Raw genomic sequence first — 13,763 nt, forward strand, 5'->3', positions numbered from 1 at the left:
CTTCCGGCCTCCAGGTGGCAGCGCTGTGCCTTTAATGAGTTGCCTCTGCCGTAAACAGCCGCGAACTGCCGTAAAACCCTGAGGAAGAAGAAGAGAAGAAGTAAACATCAGTAGCAGAAGAAGCTAGCTAGCTAGCTAGCTACTGTAAACAAAGCTGAGCCGCTCGGATGTTAAAACAACTCAAAACCTGCTGAACGTGGAGAGAAGAAACGGCCATAAATGCTTCTACCCAGCGCTAAAGTAAGTGGAAACCGAGTTAATAACCAAACATGTTAACGCTGAGCGAGAAATTAACTCGGAAAAACGGCCTTTTATTGAGTCAGCTAACAAGCTAGCTAGCATGCTAAAGTTAAGACGTAAAAGAAACCTCCGCGGTTTGGACGTTTACCAACCGACTTTTTATTATTATGCTAAATTATTTTGGCTCATTACGTATTTGTCGGGACTGATTAATGTGTCGTTAGGCAAACCAGCCGGTGTAACGGACGTGTGTGTGTGTGTGTGTGTGTGTGTGTGTGTGTGTGTGTGTGTGTGTGTGTGTGTGTGTGTGTGTGTGTGTGTGTGTGTGTGTGTGTGTGTGTCTGTCTGTCTGTCTGTGGGGCTAGCTTTAGTTAGCTCTACAGGAGCGTAACTTAAATATCTTAATATTAGGAGTGGAGGAAGTATAGTATTATACAGCTTTTACTGCAGTTAAGAGTACTAATACCACACTGTAACAATACTCTGTTACAAGTACAAGACCTGCAGTGATACTACTTCAGTAAAAGTCTGTAAGTATCATCAGGAAAATGAGATTTAAGTATTAAAAGTAAAGAAGAATCATCTTATTGTAGAAAGAGTAAAGGATCCAACCAGTTATGTGTTTAATGGTCTCACACACACACACACACACACAACACCAACACAAAAAAAAACACACACACACACGTCCGTTACACCGGCTGGTTTGCCTAACGACACATTAATCAGACCCGACAAATACGTAATGAGACTTGTAGTCGTTATATTGTTGTAAACTACATGTGTTTTATGTGCTGTAATCTTAATGTGTAAAGTAACTAGTAACTAAAGCTGTCAGATGTGTGTGTGTGTGTGTGTGTGTGTGTGTGTGTGTGTGTGTGTGTGTGTGTGTGTGTGTGTGTGTGTGTGCAGGAATCTTAATGTGTAAAGTAACTAAAGCTGGAACAGATGAATGTAGCGGAGTAACTAAAGTAACTAGTAACTAAAGCTGGAACAGATGAATGTAGCGGAGTAACTAAAGTAACTAGTAACTAAAGCTGGAACAGATGAATGTAGCGGAGTAACTAAAGTAACTAGTAACTAAAGCTGGAACAGATGAATGTAGCGGAGTAACTAAAGTAACTAGTAACTAAAGCTGGAACAGATGAATGTAGCGGAGTAACTAAAGTAACTAGTAACTAAAGCTGGAACAGATGAATGTAGCGGAGTAACTAAAGTAACTAGTAACTAAAGCTGGAACAGATGAATGTAGCGGAGTAACTAAAGTAACTAGTAACTAAAGCTGGAACAGATGAATGTAGCGGAGTAACTAAAGTAACTAGTAACTAAAGCTGTAACTGATGAATTTAGCAGAGTAACTAAAGTAACTAGTAACTAAAGCTGGAACAGATGAATGTAGAGGAGTAACTAAAGTAACTAGTAACTAAAGTAACTAGTAACTAAAGCTGTAACAGATGAATGTAGTGGAGTAACTAAAGTAACTAGTAACTAAAGCTGGAACAGATGAATGTAGCGGAGTAACTAAAGTAACTAGTAACTAAAGCTGGAACAGATGAATGTAGCGGAGTAACTAAAGTAACTAGTAACTAAAGCTGTAACAGATGAATGTAGTGGAGTAACTAAAGTAACTAGTAACTAAAGCTGGAACAGATGAATGTAGCAGAGTAACTAAAGTAACTAGTAACTAAAGCTGGAACAGATGAATGTAGCGGAGTAACTAAAGTAACTAGTAACTAAAGCTGTAACTGATGAATGTAGCGGAGTAACTAAAGTAACTAGTAACTAAAGCTAGAACAGATGAATGTAGCGGAGTAACTAAAACTGGAACAGATGAATGTAGTGGAGTAAAAAGTACAATATTTCTAGCGGAGTAGAAGTAGAAAGTGGCACGAAAAGAAAAGACCCAAGTAAAGTACTAGTACCTCAACATTTGGTACTATACTGGAGTAAATGTACTTAGTTACAGTCCACCTCTGGCTGAATATGACGTACTTTTCTCAACTTCAAGATAAGAAACAAAGAACAAATCCAAGATAAGAAAGAGGTGGGTTTAAGAACACATTTCTTCATAAGAACGGTTGGTGAATGGGGCCCATTGTTAGAAAGGACACAAAATTCCCTCTTTTCTCTGTAAAATTAATCTATGAAGAGTTAAAACTGTGGCTGGCACAGCAAAGTAGAGACCGCTCCTCACTCGGATCCCCCAAATCTCAGTCTGAGCATTCCATCCAATGCAGTCTAATGTAAAAAAAAAAAAATGTCCGAAGGGCTTTATTTCTAGCGCCTCAAACAAGGTTGAATATTTTAAAAAGTATGAATGGGATTTGAAAGTTGAATCATACCCTGAATGTATGAAAGATGCGGAACGTGTTGAAGTTGGAATGGAGTTTCTCGGTGAACGTATGAATGAGTAGTTAGCAATTGAAAATTTATGAATTTTGTCAAATTTGAACATTACGTCCATTCACTTGAATGGGAGGGGGGGACATTCCCCAAGATTTTTTGGTGGAAATGGCCATATTTTTAGGGGACCTTCTGCATCGAGGAATATATATATATATATATATTCATATTCATATTCAAAAGTGGCCACAAAAAAAGAAGAATATTTTGCTAATGATTACTTATAAATGATTTGCTTTGTATGTGTATGCCTATGTAAAGTACTTTTGAATTGCACTTATGAGCCATGCTATATAGATAACTTTCCTTGCCTTTTTAAAATTACAATCTAATTAAAATAAAGAAGTCTGTTTCCTCGGCAGCGCTCTCCAGACTCCGGTCCGGTCCGGTCCGACAGCAGCCGTTGAGCGCGCTGGCCCCGGAGCTGCCATGACTCGGCCTGCCGTCTGACTGCAAGATAATATGGCTGCAGAGCTGTATCCCGCCAAGAAGCTGGTCCCCTCCGCCTCAGCGAGCAGCACCTCCTCCTCCTCCATCCAGGACCAGTACCAACAGCAGAACCTCGCCAACAACAACAGCCACAGCGCCGCCGCGGCCACGCAGGGCTGCTGCAACTGGCAGGGCCTGTACCCCACCCTCCGGGAGAGGTCAGTGGGAACCAGAGGTGTATAGTTCAGGTGCCAGAAAGTAGAAATCCTGTCCAGCAGCTGTCCCCAACCATCACTAAACCAGCTCCTCTACCAGGTAGATGAGCTCGTTAGTGAAAACACCTGTTCTAGATGTAGAGGCAGATCCAAAAACATGGCAGGATTTTTACTTTCTGGCACCTGGACTACACATGTTTGAATTTCAGTATTTGTGATGGTAGTTTTGTAAAGTAGATTAGAATTTTATTCTAAAGTACAGTTGCTGATATTTTAATTTGAAAAGTCTGTGTAGTGCATCCATGTCTCGTTTGGAAACTACTGTATACCGTCTAAGATGTGTTGGTTGCTGAACAGACGTGTATAGTCCAGGTGCCAGAAAGTAAAAATCCTGCCATGTTTTTGGATCTGCCTCTACATCTAGAACAGGTGTTTTCACTAACCAGCTCATCTACCTGGTAGAGGAGCTGGTTTAGTGATGGTTGGGACAGCTGCTGGACAGGATTTCTACTTTCTGGCACCTGGACTATACACCTCTGGTGGGAACTAACCATTACTAACTAACTAACGTATTTAGTGGCACGTCACCGCCAGCTGATGTTTTTTTTTCGGGGGAAATGCCATTCACATTACCGGCGGTTTTGACAACAGATAAAGCCACTAAAATGTCTTGAGAAGCTGTAGCTTGTTGTTTTTATTGTTCACTTTTAACTCACTTTACATCATCTGTGCTATCTGTTTTTACCTCTCGCTTTACCTTACAGCGGCGCTCATATACGCTACTTTCCGTTACCGCACGCCTCTGGAGCAACTAGGGGTTAGATGTCTTACTCAGGGACACACTGGTTGATGTATCGCAGTGCGGCTGGGCAATATATCTATTATAGCAATATCGTGATATAGCGAGACTAGATATCATCTTAGATTTTGGATATTGTAATATCGTGATATGACATAAGTGTCTTTTCCTGGTTTTAAAGGCTGCATTACAGCAAAGAGATGTACTTTTCTGAACTTACCGGACTAATCTAGCTGTTTTTATTATTTGACTTTACCTACTTATTCATTATATCCACATTACTGATGATTATTTATCAAAAAAAGAAGAAAAATACCGTTGCAGCCCTAACTAGGAGGCAGTTCACTGTAGGGCTGCTCCCTCTTAGTCGATGAGTCGACTAATCGGTGGTTTTGGTCTCAGTCAACTTAGATTTCTTTAGTCCACGAAGCTTAAAAAGCTCTCAAAAGTTAGCTTTGGCTCCTCCTCGCTCACCGCGATTACTCCGCCACCACCAGCCTCTGTCGCGTCCCGTGTGGAGCTTGTGAGCGCGCAGCTGAGAAGGCAGCTGTCAAATCTGTCCCTGGGAAAAGTAACGTTGCGCCGAATTGAAAAAGGAGCTACGTTTCGTTAGCACATTTTTCAGTAGTAGCGCCTTACGCTACTTTTTACCCGAAAAAGTTGTTACGTTACTGTAACGCGTTGCACCCAACGCTGCCGAGGAGTGATGGTTGAAGTCTGTGATTACAGAAACGTCGTTTGCCGTACGCAGCGTCCCGATTGGTGGAAGAAAGGCTTGCTGGAAGAAAAGCCTGTTGTCGGGGGAACACTGTCACTGTCAAAGATGTCATCTGTCATCTGTATCTTGTTTTGTTCTACTTGTTTTGTTTGCTCGTTTTGTTTTGTTATGTTTTTATAATCTACCCTGCCCTGTAAAGCGACTTTGAGTCCATGAAAAGCGCTATATAAATTCAATTTATTATTATTATTATTAAAGAGCCTGAAGCGAAAAGAACCTATCTTCCAAATATGCGACACTTGCAAGCGCCGTGGCATTTTGTCTGGTTGAGCTCGGTGCTGTCCAGTGTGACTTAGATCGGCAATGCCGAAACTAAAAGAGATGCGAGTACAGAAGGGTGGGATGACGTTGTCCCCAACTCGAAGATATTCAGTTCACCGTCACAGAGGAGTGAAGAAATTGCGAATTTGGGGAAGATTCTTTTCCGTTTCAATCAACAAATATCCGCCACTGTCAGATCGTGTTTTTTCCAGTTGAGAACTATAGCCAAGGTAAAGGCATATCTCCATCCTAAAGATCTGGAAAGGGTGATAAATGCCCTTATAACCTCTCGCCTTGACTACTGTAACTCGTTGTACGTGGGCTTAGACAAGTCATCGCTTCAGCGTTTGCAGTTAGTCCAAAATGCGGCTGCACGTCTCTTGACAGGAAAGAGGAAGAGGGACCATATCACACCTGTGTTGCGTCACCTCCACTGGCTCCCTGTTCATTATAGGATCGATTTTAAAATTTTACTACTGACTTTTAAATGCTTAAACGGCCTGGCTCCATTATATTTAACAGAGCTTCTGCACGCTCATATCCCGGCTAGAGTGCTAAGATCCGCTAATCTCCTCCTCTTGGATGTACCGAGAAGCAGACTAAAAACCAGAGGTGATCGAGCCTTCAGTGTAGCTGCCCCTAACTTGTGGAACAACTTGCCAGTCCATATCAGAACCTGCCAAACTCTGGAATGCTTTAAATCATTGTTAAAAACTCATTACTTTTTCTTTGGCTTTTCCTTCGAGTTAGGTTTGTTAATTTCCTGGTAATTTTAATTTTATTTTAATTTCACTATACCTCGTATACTGTATATTACACATGTTTTATTGTTGTATAAAATGTATGAGCAGTAATTTGTTGTTTTAACCTGTGAAGCACCTTGGTCAACCATGGTTGTTTTTAAGTGTGCTATATATAAATAAATTGATTGATTGATAAATTGATTGATCAACATTTTCTAATGCGATTTAAAATACGTCGATGGAAACATGACTGTCGTTGATTATAATAAAAAAAACATCAGAAGATCCTGAGTGGGACGGTCTCCTAAAACCTGCCAGTTCTGTCACTTTACTGAATTGTAATTGTTGTTTTTTTGTGTGTTTTACGTGCAAGATTAAACGGTTGTCGTGCAATGTTCGTGTCCTTGCAGGAATTCAGTCATGTTCAACAACGAGATGATGGCGGATGTTCACTTTGTGGTCGGGCCGCCTGGCGGGACGCAGCGAGTACCGGGACACAAGGTAAAAAAAAAAAAACAAACGCGACGCACCTCACACTAAAAGTGTGTCCAGATAACACGCCATTTGGCTTTAGGAAAGTGGCGTTTATGTTTACGCAAAGTCACGACGCCACGTTGGTGAGTGAGAGTCTCGTGTGATGTCTGTGCGTGGAGTTCTCGTCCCTGATGTTGTTCCTCTGCTCTACGTCAGTACGTCCTGGCTGTCGGCAGCTCCGTGTTCCACGCCATGTTTTACGGAGAGCTGGCCGAGGACCAGGAGGAGATCCGGATCCCTGACGTGGAGCCTCCTTCGTTCCTGGCCATGTTGAAGTACGTCAGCCTCCGATTCGTTCAGTGTTTATCAGTCTGTAGTCGGGGGCTTAGGGCACTGATTCTCATGTTTTTTTCAAAGGAAACACACACACACACACACACACACACACACACACACAGCAGACATGTTGACTTGTCATAGTAGGAGAAGCACAGCTGACATTGATCACCTTAACGATGGCTCAGTTCCATCAAGTGTCCCAGTAAGATATTTCAGTGAGTCAGCATGCCATGCAGCCATCAGTAATGGTTTAATACCAGGGTCTCTCCTAAGTGGAATGCAGCCATCAGTAATGGTTTAATACCAGGACCTCTCCTAAGTGGAATGCAGCCATCAGTAATGGTTTAATACCAGGACCTCTCCTAAGTGGAATGCAGCCATCAGTAATGTTTTACCAGGACCTCTCCTAAGTGGAATGCAGCCATCATTAATGGTTTAATACCAGGGTCTCTCCTAAGTGGAATGCAGCCATCAGTAATGGTTTAATACCAGGACCTCTCCTAAGTGGAATGCAGCCATCAGTAATGGTTTAATACCAGGGTCTCTCCTAAGTGGAATGCAGCCATCAGTAATGGTTTAATACCAGGGTCTCTCCTAAGTGGAATGCAGCCATCAGTAATGGTTTTGAATAAAGCTGTGCTTTTCCTACTATGACATGTCAACATGTCTGCTGTGATAAAGGTCTATTATATACCCCCCTTTGAACAGTTTTTTTTTTTTTAAGCCATGTACCAAACAATGCGAATAATTTTTGGTAGAAAAAAATAAAGTCTCTATAAAGAGGAAGAATACAGCGATCTCAGCGATAGATTTACTTAACAACAGCCTTGGACCTGGAAAACATTTGGATGATGATGAGGCAAAAAAAAAACTGGAAAAAGACGATAGAAGGAAGAAAGGCAAGAATAGGTACAACATATCTTCACACTTAAAATCATCATTAATGTGGACATAATGACTAAGTGGTTAAAGGTGAATAATAGAACAGTTACAACAGTCTGGTAAGTTCAGGAAATGACATCACTTTACTGTAATGTAGCCTTTAACACCAGGAAAAGACACTTATGCCATTTACGATATAACGATATCCAAAATCTAAGACGATATCTAGTCTCATATCACGATATCGATATAATATCCACATATTGCCCAGCTCTAATAAAAACTTAGAAAGAAACACCGTAGGAAGAAGGAAGGCAACACTAGGGCGACAAAAGTGACCAAAAATTCAAATAAGCAACAAACTTATGAAAAAAAGTGACAAATTTTGAAAAAGCAGGGGGAAAAACTTTGAGAAAAAGACACAAAAACTTTGAAAAACAGCAGTAAAATGAACTAAAATAAGGGACACGTTGGACCGCTTAGCTCTCAGCATCTTAACCGTGTTTAATCCAGCTGCTAGCTAACGGTAGGCTAACGTTAGCTAACGTTAGCTGCTGCCAACAGTAGTGTTGATTAGCGTCACGTGCAGCGATGCTTCTGTTGCCTGTAACGTCTGTTTCAGAGCACCAGAGGGCAGCGCAGACATTTAAATGGCACCGAAATGAAGCAGCAAGAGCTGCGGTGTCCCGGTCGCTTAGGAACCGGAGCCATTTCTGCTTTCGGCGCCTGCTTTCGGTAGCCTAGCCTCTCTAGCACATGTGTCAAACTCAAGGCCCGGGAGCCAAATCTGGCCCCTTGCTAATTGTTATCCGGCCCACATATCAATTTAGGTTCACAGCTAATTTTGGCCACGACTAGTTGTGCACCGCACCAAAAATATGAGGAATGTTTTTCATACTGTTATTATGCGACACTGCCGTGCAGAATTTGACAGATTTGCCAACTTTGAGACTCAGAATTCAGAGAGTTTTAGAGATTTTTAATATTCAGGCTGTGAAACAGGCTGTGGTGACTCGGCTGGGTGGCAGCTGCTCTTAAAAATGTAACGTTTGCTTTTCATGGCTAAGGTCTCTTGACCTTAGTGGTCCCCTAATACTGTATCTGAAGTCTCTTTTATATAGACCTTAGTGGTCCCCTAATACTGTATCTGAAGTCTCTTTTATATAGACCTTAGTGGTCCCCTGATACTGTATCTGAAGTCTCTTTTATATAGACCTTAGTGGTCCCCTAATACTGTATCTGAAGTCTCTTTTATATAGACCTTAGTGGTCCCCTAATACTGTATCTGAAGTCTCTTTTATATAGACCTTAGTGGTCCCCTAATACTGTATCTGAAGTCTCTTTTATATAGACCTTAGTGGTCCCCTAATACTGTATCTGAAGTCTCTTTTATATAGGCCTTAGTGGTACCCTAATACTGTATCTGAAGTCTCTTTTATATAGACCTTAGTGGTCCCCTAATACTGTATCTGAAGTCTCTTTTATATAGACCTTAGTGGTCCCCTAATACTGTATCTGAAGTCTCTTTTATATAGACCTTAGTGGTCCCCTAATACTGTATCTGAAGTCTCTTTTATATAGACCTTAGTGGTCCCCTAATACTGTATCTGAAGTCTCTTTTATATAGACCTTAGTGGTCCCCTAATACTGTATCTGAAGTCTCTTTAATATAGACCTTAGTGGTCCCCTAATACTGTATCTGAAGTCTCTTTTATATAGACCTTAGTGGTCCCCTAATACTGTATCTGAAGTCTCTTTTATATAGACCTTAGTGGTCCCCTAATACTGTATCTGAAGTCTCTTTTATATAGACCTTAGTGGTCCCCTAATACTGTATCTGAAGTCTCTTTTGGATTTGGTTTGGATCATGAAATGGGCAAAACTTGACTGTGCTTTTCTGAAGTGAAGGCACTAATCCCACCCTCTTGTCTTCCAGGTACATCTACTGTGACGAGATCGACCTGTGCGCCGACACCGTGCTCGCCACCCTCTACGCCGCCAAGAAGTACATCGTGCCTCACCTGGCCCGGGCCTGCGTCAACTTCCTGGAGACGAGCCTGAGCGCCAAGAACGCCTGCGTCCTGCTGTCGCAGGTAGGCCAAGAGTCTAAACCACAGGTGTCAAACTCGAGGCCCAGGGGCCAAATCCGGCCCCTCGCAGGGTTTGATCCGGCCCGCATTTCAGTTTAGGTTCACAATGAATTGAGGCCCACCTAGTTTTTGTCACTTTTTTCAAAGTTTTTGGTGCTTTACTTTTTTTTTTTTACATTTTTGATGCTTTTTTTTTTTACATTTTTGATGTTTTTTTTTTTACATTTTGATGCTTTATTTTTTTTATGCTTTTTTTTTTTTTTTACATTTTTGATGCTTTTTTGTTGTTTTTACATTTTGATGCTTTATTTTTTTACATTTTTGATGCTTTTTTTTTACATTTTTGATGTTTTTTTTTTACATTTTTGATGTTTTTTTGTTTGTTTGTTTTTATACATTTTTGACGTCTTTTGGCTGTTTATGCGCTTTTTTTTCAAGATGTAGGCACTTTGTTTCAACGTTTTGGATGCTTTACTCAATGTTTTGCCACTTTTTCTGAAGTTTTTCACGCTTTTTACAATGCTTTTGTCACTTTCTGATGCTTTTGTCACTTTTTTAGACAATTTTTATTCTTTTTTTTTAGCCTTTTCCAACTTTTTTCTCTTAAATAAACACATGTCAATAATCTCCACATGTCTGGCCCTTGATGTGATTCTCATTTTCCAGTCTGGCCCTCTGGGAAACTGAGTTTGACACCCCTGGTCTAAACAATTACAATTGAACAGACATAGTCTGCGGGACCATTAAAATAAAATAAAAACAAAAAATAGTCTACGAAACTATTAGCACATTTCCTGACTATTAAGAGAGTTTTGACAAAGGTTTGACAAAGGTTAGCCTTGTGGTGACGATCACATTGAAAAATAAATAACAGTAATTTCTTATACTGCACTGTACCTTTTTATTTTATCTCTGTTATTTAAATTCTTATACTGTAGGGCTGCTCGATTATTGGAAAAAAAACATAATCACGATTATTTCGGTCAATATTGAAATCACGATAATTTGACACGATTACCCGTTAACTTCTGGAAAGATGTTGCAATTATTGAACTTAAAAAACAGTGTGAAAAAGTTAAATAAATCAACAGTAAAAAACCCCGCATAAATCTGTGAAATTTGCCTCAATACTTGTGTCCTATTTAAACTTTATTTAAATAGGACACAAGAGAAAATAAGAGTTTACGTAAAAATACAAAACGTAACGAGCTAAATAATTGTTTTTCTCGATTGTTAATAATTAAATTATTACATTACAGTAAAGTGATGTCATTGTTTGAACTTACCAGACTGTTGTAAATGTTCTGTTATTTGCCTTTTCCCCCATTTAGTCGTTACATCCACATCACTGATGATTATTTATCTAAAATCTAACTGTGTAAATGTTAGGGCTGCTCGATTATGGGGAAAAAACATAATCACGATTATTTCGGTCAATATTTGAAATCACGATAATTTGACAAGATGTTGCATTGTTACATGTTGCAATTATTGAACTTAAAACAGAGTGGGGAAAAAGTTAAATAAATCAACAGTAAAAAAAACAAATACAACTGTGAAATTTGCCGTAATACTTTTCCTATTTAAACTTAAATTTTTTCATTCAGAACACACGAGAGAAAATAAGAGTTTACTTTGCAAAACGTAACGAGCTAAATAATTATTTTTCTCGATTATTCTGTTTTTGTGATAATTGGGGAGCCGAAATCATAATCACGATTAAATGTCGATTAATTGCACAGCCCTATTATACTGCACTGTAAATTTTATTCTTATCTTTTAATGTTTTTAAATAGTTTTCAATCGTTTTCTAACTGCTCTTTAATGTTTTTATGTGAAGCACTCTGAATTGCCCTGTATAATTAAACCTGCCTCGCCTTGCAGAGCTGCCTGTTCGAGGAGCCCGACCTCACGCAGCGCTGCTGGGAGGTGATCGACGCGCAGGCCGAGCTCGCCTTGCGCTCCGAGGGCTTCTGCGACATCGACGCGCAGACCTTGGAGAGCATCCTGCGCCGCGAGACGCTCAACGCCAAGGAGATGGTCGTGTTCGAGGCGGCGCTGAGCTGGGCCGAGGCCGAGTGCCAGCGGCGCGACCTGGCGCCGACGATCGAGAACAAGCGCCTGGCTCTCGGCAAAGCCATCTACCTGATCCGAGTCCCCACCATGCTGCTGGAGGACTTCGCCAACGGCGCGGCGCAGTCGGGCGTGCTCACGCTCAACGAGACCAACGACATCTTCCTGTGGTACACCGCGGCCAACAAGCCCGAGCTGCTGTTCTGCACGAAACCGCGCAAGGGCCTGGCGCCGCAGCGCTGCCACCGCTTCCAGTCGTGCGCCTACCGCAGCAACCAGTGGCGCTACCGCGGCCGCTGCGACAGCATCCAGTTCGCCGTGGACAAGCGCGTCTTCATCGCCGGCTTCGGCCTGTACGGCTCCAGCTGCGGCTCGGCCGAGTACAGCGCCAAGATCGAGCTGAAGCGCCAGGGCGTGTCCATGGCGCAGCGTCATCAAGTACTTCTCGGACGGCTCGAGCAGCACGTTCCCCGTGTCCTTCGACTACCCCGTGCAGATCGAGCCCGACACCTTCTACACCGCCAGCGTGGTGCTGGACGGCAACGAGCTGAGCTACTTCGGCCAGGAGGGCATGACGGAGGTGCAGTGCGGGAAAGTGACCTTCCAGTTCCAGTGCTCGTCGGACAGCACCAACGGCACCGGCGTGCAGGGCGGCCAGATCCCCGAGCTCGTCTTCTACGCCTGAGAGACGCGCGGAGATTCTCACTGCTTCACCGCTAGGGGTTGGGCATCGAGGAACCGGTTCCTACTACCTCGTTTTGGAGGATTTTTGGTTTCAAATCCGATCACTGGGTTACGAATTTCAACGTGCGCAAGTCTGGGTTTCCGTAGCGGGCCGGGCGCTTGTTGCGTTGCGGCCTCGGAGCACGGTAAGCGGCGCTCCTAGCTACGTTGGAAAAAGCCCCCGTCTGCATTGAATCAAAATCAAACTTTCCCTCTTATTCGTGAAAATAGGCACGTGCGACCCGCTTCAGCTCCACCCGCTCAAAGAATCGAGAATCGATGAGAACCGGAATCGAAAAGGAAGGATCTGAATCCGAATGGTTAATATCCAAACGATGCCCAGCCCTGTTCACTGCCACCACCACGCGGACTTTTATGTGTTAAGTGTTGGAGACGAGTTCTCAGGAAGCTGGTTCGAGGAGAGATGGACGGACTGAGTAGGGCTGCACGATATGGCCGACCGATCTCACGAAGTGGCGTTGTGTGTGACACGCCAATTCGTATTAGAGGTGTGAATCTTCGCCGATCTCCCGATTTAGATTACGATTATCAAGTCAGCGATTCGATATCTCGATGCGTCAAATGCATGTTCCTAATTAAAGCCACGTAGGATATTTAAATCGTAGCTTTTCAAGCTTGTCCACATCTGTTTTATCGAGAGAGAGTTCATCTCACTTCAATTTTGTTGCTGCAAAAATGGGTAGGGCTGCTCCCTCTTAGTCGATTAGTGGACTAATCGGTCGTTTTGATCTTAGTCAACATGGTTGTTGTGTGCTGCGATGTAGCCCTAAAGCAGCTCGCGGATAGGTTGACAAACTGAGACCCCGATATTAACCCTCTTCTTGTCTTCGGGCCAAATTTAAAATTTTATTTTTTTTGGTCGTCACTATAGCTTCGGTCGTCTTTTTTTTCTACACTTTTTGTCACTTTTCCTGGAGTTTATGTTGATTTCTCCTAGCGCTGCTCCCTCTTAGTCGACTAATCGGTTGTTTTGGTCTTAGTCAACTTAGATCTCTTTACTCCATTAGTCATGTCTGATGCTGTTTTCATGCTGAATGACTTATTTCCAAGAAACGTACGAGCACATCTCTGGTCAACACAAGAATTAAAGTGGTGCTTTTGCAGAGAAACTCAGATTTACAGATCTGTCGATTAAATCAACTAATCGATTAGTCAATACAATTGAAGGAGTGTTAGTCGACTAAGAATTTCTTCAATCGAGCACAGCCCTAAAAATGGGGATTGTCAAGCAGACAGACTGACCAACACATATATAATAAGAGATCCACACTTGGCGTCTGTGTACCGATGCAG

At 42.2% G+C, this 13,763-nt stretch overlaps 1 protein-coding gene across 1 annotated transcript; it reads left to right on the top strand.

The window, feature by feature from the left end:
• The first annotated feature begins 3,105 nt into the window (after positions 1 to 3,105).
• On the top strand, positions 3,106 to 13,525 carry btbd3a (BTB (POZ) domain containing 3a). The gene is given in 6 exon segments (XM_039807758.1): positions 3,106 to 3,290; positions 6,279 to 6,369; positions 6,559 to 6,677; positions 9,500 to 9,656; positions 11,538 to 12,154; positions 12,156 to 13,525. Coding segments are annotated over 6 exon segments (1,425 nt in total). The 3' UTR covers positions 12,412 to 13,525.
• The last annotated feature ends 238 nt before the right edge of the window (positions 13,526 to 13,763 follow it).

Source organism: Perca fluviatilis, chromosome 1 (assembly GCF_010015445.1).
Source record: "Perca fluviatilis chromosome 1, GENO_Pfluv_1.0, whole genome shotgun sequence".
NCBI lineage: Eukaryota > Metazoa > Chordata > Actinopteri > Perciformes > Percidae > Perca > Perca fluviatilis.